At 41.9% G+C, this 8,223-nt stretch overlaps 1 protein-coding gene across 1 annotated transcript in view; it reads right to left on the bottom strand.

Annotated features, from left to right (window-relative positions):
• Nucleotides 1-67: 67 nt before the first annotated feature.
• The window catches only part of PGM1 (phosphoglucomutase 1), a 30,203-nt gene continuing 22,047 nt past the window's right edge, over nucleotides 68-8,223 (bottom strand). Inside the window, exons 6-11 of the mRNA XM_081867210.1 lie at nucleotides 6,945-7,099; nucleotides 5,202-5,317; nucleotides 3,953-4,088; nucleotides 3,339-3,522; nucleotides 1,429-1,563; nucleotides 68-764 (exon numbers count right to left, since the gene is read on the bottom strand). Of these exons, the coding sequence (XP_081723336.1) occupies nucleotides 675-764; nucleotides 1,429-1,563; nucleotides 3,339-3,522; nucleotides 3,953-4,088; nucleotides 5,202-5,317; nucleotides 6,945-7,099 (816 nt within the window). The 3' untranslated portion in view covers nucleotides 68-674. The remainder of the gene's footprint in view (nucleotides 765-1,428; nucleotides 1,564-3,338; nucleotides 3,523-3,952; nucleotides 4,089-5,201; nucleotides 5,318-6,944; nucleotides 7,100-8,223) is intronic.

Below are 8,223 nucleotides of genomic sequence, written 5' to 3'. Positions count from 1 at the left end.
TGCTATATAAACCTCAGATAGCTGATAATAAAAATAATCCATAATAAATAAAACCACTCCACAGTGATACTGCTTCATTTCTTTAATCTCTTGTAACATTTGTATCAATGGTGAATTTTGTGCAGGGCTGGCAGTGCATTCTGTGTATCATGGGACAAAGTTCAATTGATTCTTTGGGGTTCTTGTTTTTCTTTTGGAAACAAGACATTCCATGGTGATTGGAAAGACAGCTGTTCACAGTGATTGTACATTTTGTTGCACAAAGCTAAAAAGAAAGCCTACACATTGCCAATAAAACCAAAGAAAACCACCTTTGTGCAGAGGATCTCCTGAGAAAGGAAGAGTAATCTTTTTCCAGGGTTTACTCCCATTGTTGTTTTTGTACAGCCACATCTTACAATTCCTGCTAAACCAAAAGGCAGTGTATACTAAGTAAGTCCATTGCACGAATGATAAAGGTAACAGGTGACATTAAAAAGACAATGTATATCAGCATACACATAGTGTAAACTTTAAAAAAATATCACATCTATCCTTTTATAGGGCTTTTAAATACAGTGCTAGCTAGCATTTTTAGGAATAAACTTGATAACAGCAAGTAAGACTAGCTAATTCCAATTGACAGCTGCCAGTCACTCCATGAAACCTGTCCCAAATGGCTTCATGTGTTACATTTATGTGATGACTGTGGGGCCGGTGCGGCCTGTTCTCTCATGAAGCTGTGAAAGTTTCAGTGCAATGGAGATGAGGGGAGCCAACATGACCTGCAGTGAGGGGAAAGAGGCAAAAATTAGAGAAATAAGTCAAAATCCTAGAAACAGTGCAACGTTTATTATTTCATCCTATTCAGAAGCACTGCAAAGATGGATAAAGCTAGAGATCTAGAAACCTTCATGCAGTGGCAGACTTTGGGAGTTCAAATTTCAGTGGCACCCTGTGCAATGCCAAAATTTGGGGGGGCCCTTCCTGCCTCTCACCTTCCGTTCTACATCATTGTTGTGGTATCCCCTGAGGCATCTTCTCGACTCAGCACCCTAAATCTTCCTCTGCTTCATGGCTGTAATCATCTTATGCAGTGCAGACTCAATATTGGTTTTAACATTACAAAATGAATGACAACTTTCTAGCACTCATAGTTACACATTTAATAAGCTTTGGTACTTTGTATGCCTCATTATGACCCCTTTGTTCAGAAATATGCTAATATATACTAGCATCCCTGTTTCTTTCTTTTCTGACGAGGACAGTCTATGCTTCCTTTTTTCACTTCCCACAGTCTTCGCTACAAATAAATAAAAAATTGAGCACATTTATGAAAATCTGTATCAGTTAGTCTAATGATGAGAATCTAAGCACTCCCACCCCAGGAAAGGAGTCTCAAGGACAGATGGAACAGAATGAGGTCCAGAATGTGGCAATGAAACCTACTTGTGGATCTTCATATATTTTTGGGGCATCCTTTTCATAGCTATCAATATACAGTCGCACAGTTGCTCCAGCACTTCCTGTACCACTTAGTCTGAAGATGATGCGAGAGCCATCAGCAAAGATCAGCCTCAAACCCTAGCAAGAGAAAAACACACAACAACAGTTTTCCTGGAAGGCCACTCCTTTCAGATTGCAGAGATACAAAAAAGTGTGTATATGTTTAGAAAACCACATCCGACAGCTGGTGAACTATCCTCTTTGGTGATCCTTGATATATTGCTGTTTGGGGGACAAGAGTCCCAAATATTATTTTTTGCTGAACAGAGCGACACATGCTTAAAAAGATGCATAAAAGAACTATTATGTATGCCATAAAGTTATATTTCTTGTAGTTCCTTTGTCTGTTAATTATTATCCAGCTAAATGAACTACTTAGCTATGTTTATAGGAAGACTCAGGGAAGGCAGACACCACACAAAATAGAACTGGACAAGAAAAGGGCAAAGAAACATTTAAAGAAGAGCTTCTAGAGGGGCTAATGTAAAGGCTGAGGCCAGTGAAACCAGGGCAGGCAAATTATTTCCAAGTGAGCTTAACTGCACCCAAGCAGGACAGATGATTTTGTCAGCTTCGCCTTTGAGCCAGTGCCACCGAATGGGCTCAACCTCTTCAGCCCCGACTGGGCCAGGCGAGCTGGAAAGCACTTCCAGAGACCTTCCACGCAGGAAGCAGGTCTAAGTGCTGTGGACTCACAACTCAGAGCTGTGAGCACCAAAGTCAGTTCCAGTAGTCAGCGGAGCACAGCAGAGCATGAACCACACAAACGACAGCTTCTGTAGAATAACTTCCTTTATTCTCTACAGCTACTATACAAACTATCTACAGACTAAATGGAGACGCTGGACTGCACTGAGTGTTACAGCTGCATGAGCAGCGACCTTATCTATACACAGATAACACTCAGTCTCCCTCTTTGAAGTCAGGCTGGAGCGGAGTAAGTAATGAGCAAAATCTGCCCCCTCCTTTCTGAAACATCAGCAGATTCTTGCAATGGGAGGGATGAAATATCCTCAGATTTCATAGTTCCTAGGGAAGCAACCCATTTTACTATTGTTCATTGAAACAGACAAGCATCGTGTCACTTTAGCTCTGAAGTATATTTGCCTTCAATATGAGAGAAGCTCATATTGAATCCTAGAATCATACAATTGTTGAGTTGGAAGGGTCCCCAAGGGTCATCTTGTCCAACCCTCTGCAATGCAGGAATCTCAATATGCAGTTACCCATCCAATTTAAAACCAGACCAGACCCTGCTTAGCTTTGCAAATGTGCTAGCAGTTTTATTGCTGCACCACTAGGAGGATATGGCACTCTTTTTGCACAGTCTGCAACAACTATTTAGATCAGATGTTTTGAGACTACAATTCCCATCATCCCTGACCACTGGTCCTGCTAGCTAGGGATCATGGGAGTTGTAGGCCAAAAACATCTGGAGGACCGAGGTTGAGGAAGCCTGATTTAGATGATCAAGAGTCCAAAAGAAATGTTCTCTTGCTTTTCCAGATCAAGTCAAAAGGACCTCAGGAGATGGAGGGCAACATAAGAGGCATTCATTTTTATGACATTTTCCAATAGAAATTGTGATTATAAGGCTCTAAATTGTGTGAGTTATTGTTTAGAATAATAGCTCCTTGTAGCCATGGGAAGAACAAAGAAGTCTGATATGGCTTCTATGCTTCCCACAGGTGACCAGGCATGGTCTTACCATTACAAAATGGAACTAAATACAAAATTATTATTTTTTTCTCAAGTAATCTGTGTACATGTCTAAGGGCATCATTATAAACTGATTTATAAGGCAAAGCATATCTTTCTAGGAATTTAAATCTACGAGTCCATCTTTATTCTACCTGGTTCCTTGAGATGCTTCCATCCACAGGATCGCTGTACTCAAAATTATCAGCTTTCTCCACAGTGTAAGATTTGTCCCCTGCTGATAACTTCTTCCCCACAAAAGAACGGTCAAAGAACATCGTCTCTAGATCCTTCATCATCTTGTTGGCACCATCAGCATCCACTTCTTCATAGTCATACCTAGAAGTAGTCAGGGAGACTTTAATGAGACAGAGGGGCAAATATGACCAGTAACCACCACCATCCTGACATGCCTTTTCATGTTTAGCTTTTTATACAGTCTCTGCTGGGTGCTTTACTAGTAAACCTTCTTGCGCTGGATTAAAAATAAGGGGCAGTAGGGAGAGCTCTCTTCTTTGGTTCCTACTCAGCCACCCCAGCTCCTGAATCTGTAAAGTGGCTTTTGGTCCCCCTTCCCAAGTGCCACATTCAAACAGGTTGTTTGATCAGTATTTTAACGTTTGGTGCAGAATTTGATTCTCCAAATTTGCATATTAGTTCCTTTCATGGAATATGGGGCTATGGGAGTTCTGCCTGTTCCAGCTAACCACATATAAAATGTGTGGCACTGCCATGACACAATTCTTACGTGAAATGTGCTAATCCTCACCTTGTGAAGAAGTTCCGTCCATATTTTTGCCAGTGGTCTTTCAGGATCTCTTCCACACTCTGTTTACGGACAGCGATGATTGACAGCCATGCCAAGACTGCCCAGAGCCCATCTTTTTCACGGATATGGTCAGACCCTGAAGCACACACAAATCAGACAAATGGAAGAGCAGAACAACCGGAGAAAAACTTGGGTTAACCATAGTGGGGGGAAACAATGTCTAATCTGCAACTCACAAAACTTGCACCTTGCACAAAATATAGGTAGTTGGTAGATGGCTGCACTAAAAGCATAATAAAGAGTAGGCAATTAATGCTTCACTGACTGAGAAACATGTGTGTTATGATCAGAGGGCTGAAACAAGTATTTTGCATACTAAGACCTCTCTCCGGTAAAAATGTTTGTTATCTACTGGTTTGTACAGAAAACATAGTCAACAATAAGTTTGGTTTATAAACATATTATATTAAGGGCAGCATGCTAATGAATTTCCCCTTCTACAACTTATTCTTCTTTGCTCCCCACCCCCCATCTGTTCTACCCTTAATCCTCCTGAACAAATAAGAGGTTTCATGGAGGCTGCAGGGGAAGAGTAAATTATGTTACCCCAGTGGAAGTCCACTGCCATTGATGGGCGGCCACAATTAGATGTCACCCTAAGAGTTTAAGAAAAGAAAATCACGGGGTTCAATCCAGACCTCTGCTCCTGCTGGCTCTAAGGTAGATTTCTCTGCTTTATAGCACAGTGATATGCATACCTACTCAGAAATAAGCCCCATCAAGGAGAATGTGTCTTACTCTTACATAAATGTATATGGGATTAAAGCCTTCATGCTATGTCTGATGGAATGGTAGTTATAAAGCATGCATACTTAGAATCATAAAGCGTCATCCTCTACCGGCGGAGCTATCTTGTAGAGTGTCTTTTTGAGTGTTGAGATACTTTTGACTAAAGTATGCATTGTATTTTATAATCCCCTTTTTATTAAAATATTTGTAAACAGGAACTGATTTACTGTTTATGCATTTTGTATGGTGTCTTAACTGTTATCTCCCCCCCCCCCGGCAAGAACTGAATTTACATTTTATAGTAGCATTTTTATGTTTTAAACAATTTTTCATGTTGTTTGGATGTTGCTTTTTATATTATTGCAGTCAGTTTGGTATGTTGTGGTCTTCTGTTTACAATATATAAGGCGGCGTACAAAAACGGAAATAAAGCAACTGGATATTGAGGCTGTTTACTTACCAGTACCAAAACTCTCTTCTCCGCAGAGGGACAGTTTGCTTGCGTCCATCAGATTTCCAAAGAACTTCCAACCCGTTGGAGTTTCATACAAAGCAATCTTTGTCGCTTTGGCCACCCTGCAAAAGAGGTCAAGAGAGAATCACCAATGTTTTACTATAGAGAAGAACAGCTGTTATTGGGCATTCCACTTAATAAACCAGAGGTGCAAGGCTCATTTCGGAAGTCAGCCCCTTTCGGCCATAGCTCAGTGGCAGAACTATTTCACATGAGGAAGGTTCCAGGTTCAGTCCCCGGCATCTCCAGGTAAGGGTAGGAATGTCCCCCATTTGAAAGAGCTGCTGACAGTCAGTGTAGACCAGAGGTCAGGAAGGTTTATCTTGCCTGGGCTGGATCGGTCCTGTGGAGATCCCTTCGTGGGCTGGATCGTGTGTGTAAGCGCACGCGCCTGCGATTTTCAGCGTCTACCTCTGCGCAGGTGCGATTTTCAGTGTCTGTGCATGCAGAGACGTGATTTTTGGCGCCGCGGAAGCGAATCCCTGCGCCGCGCTGTGCCAGTTTAACACAGCGTGCAAGTGGGTGGCTCGTGGGCTGGTGAAACAACCTCTGCGGGCCGCTTCCGGCCCATGGGCCTTAGGTTGCTGACCCCTGGTGTAGACAATACTGAGCTAGATGGAGCAACGTATAAGACAGCTTCCTGTGCTTTTTAAGAGCATGCTTACCTTACTCAAGCATCGGCTAGGAATGGATGAGCTGGAAGTCATCAGATTTCAACTTTTTAGACAAAGGGGGACTTGAGAGCAAGGCCAGGTCCCAAAGGTCCAATGCAACTTGATCTGTGTGCTGAAAGAGGCTCTTTGGATTTGGTTTCCCTAAATAAAAGCCCCTCATGCTGCATGACAACACACTTTTAAAATGGGAGAAGAGTCCCAAAAGTAGCTTGCCTGGCAGATTGGTTGTTTATATAATAATATAGTAACAACAACCAGAACCTTACTAGGCATGTCCAGTATCTTGAATCCAAGCCAATACTGCTTGCATAACAACAATTAAAAATACACTAAAAAAACCAACAATTTCCCGTGTGTTCAAAAATTTTATCCTCCCCCTCAGCTAACAGACTGGTCACTGAAATGACACATACAATAAAGCCAATTAAAAACTGTGAAAAAACAAATCCATTTAATAGATGCTGTAATAATAATCTAGCCAACAGTTAAGAACCACTATTTTAAAAGAACATGCATCAGTTAAGAAAGTACCATCTTAAAGAGGAATTAGGGATGCTATAAATCTATTAATTTGGTTTCAAATCCCATGACTCCAAAGGAACCTTCAGTTCATGCGACCAGTTCTGTCTGCACACAGATCATCCTCACTCCTGTTATTACATCATTCAATCCCTACAAGCGTTCCCAGAGCACACACAGGAAAAGAGGGTAGACAGTGGCTCCCGGACATTTCATAGTTGTGGAGAAGAGTGAGTTTTCAACATGAGTAGTTTATCAATCAAGCCACGTCAACTGAAATTCTCTCTTGTACACAGCTATTAAAGGTGTCAGAGCCCTGTTCTCTTTTGCATATGTCCACCCTAACAGAATACAATGTGAGAGTGTAAAACATATTCATTCCTAGTCATGGTTCACCCATAATTTACATGAACCATCCTAGATAGTCAGCTGGCAGAATGGAGGAGCCATCCGAAGCAAATGAACCAAGCAGAAGGCCTTCCATGTAGAATGTTACCTGTCAATTGCTCCACTTGTTGGCATGCTCCGGGCAAATCCTCGAACACCCGTCTGCTGAAAGTAAGGAATACTGAAGATATTTGCAGCGATAACAGCGACAGAGTCTGAGGGATTAACAAAGAATCCATGTTTTCCAAGTATCATGTTGCGATCCTAATGAAGACAGTAAAATAATAATAATAGTGGCAACAGATTGTTACCTCGTTGATACAAATGGCTGGAAGAAAAAAATCAAAAGCGTACTCCGCATAAACTCTGAGAGTAAGATCAAGTTTAAAACAGTTACAGATAGGTAGCCGTGTTGGTCTGCCATAGTCAAAACAAAATAAAAAAATTCCTTCCAGTAGCACCTTAAAGACCAACTAAGTTAGTTCTAGGTATGAGCTTTCGTGTGCATGCACACTTCTTCAGATAAGTTTAAAACAGATTGACAATACAATCCAGGATTTCAAGAGAGAGAAGGTGGCAAGTGAAAAGCACCTTGGAACCTGTCCTAGCTGGACTGTCCCTTTCCACCTCCAGGCCCCCAGCTGTCCTGTGGGAAGGACTGAGAATCTCTATAAACATTGATATTGTGGTTTTTAAAATCTGCATTTTGATGTTCCTTGCATAATGTGAGTAGGATGTTTATGCTCAGTTTAGCACCACGTTCACCTGGCGCTCTCCAGATATTATGCAGGAAGATTGCCACTATAGAGCTTTGCTCAAAAAATAAATACAAATTACAACCCTCTAGCTTATAATTATTCTATAAGTAGCATATAGTCCTGAACAAGTTCCCCTTACAACTCCAGAACATAGCAAGTAATTCATCCTAGATTTCAATATACCATATTTTTCGCTCTATAAAAGCACTTTTCCCCTCCTAAAAAGTAAAGGGAAATGTGTGTGTATGGAGCAATTGCAGGCGGGAGGCTCTACTCAGTGCTCCCTTTAAAGATCCATGTGGAGCGTGTGTGCGGCTCTTGGGGGGTTTTCCCCGAGGAGGGAGAAGGGCTGCCCTTCTCCCTCCTCAGGGAAAAGCCTCCAAGAGCTGTACACACGCTCCACACGTTCTCTAAAGGGAGCGTGGCTCTTGGGAGAGACTTCATTCCGCTGCCCAGGAGAGGCTGCACGCGGCCAGGACAGCTTCTGGGATTCAGAATTTTTTTCTTCTTGTTTTTCTCCTCCAAAAACTAGGTGTGTCATGGTCTGGTACATCTTATAGAGCGAAAAATACGGTAAGTTCTGCCAATGATAGGTCTAGTCCAATTCTTCATGTTCCACATGTTGTCAGG

Source organism: Podarcis erhardii (assembly GCF_964252035.2).
Source record: "Podarcis erhardii genome assembly, chromosome: 6".
NCBI lineage: Eukaryota > Metazoa > Chordata > Lepidosauria > Squamata > Lacertidae > Podarcis > Podarcis erhardii.
The sequence above is the reverse complement of the archived record's forward strand: the minus strand, read 5'-3'. Positions and strand labels throughout refer to the sequence as shown.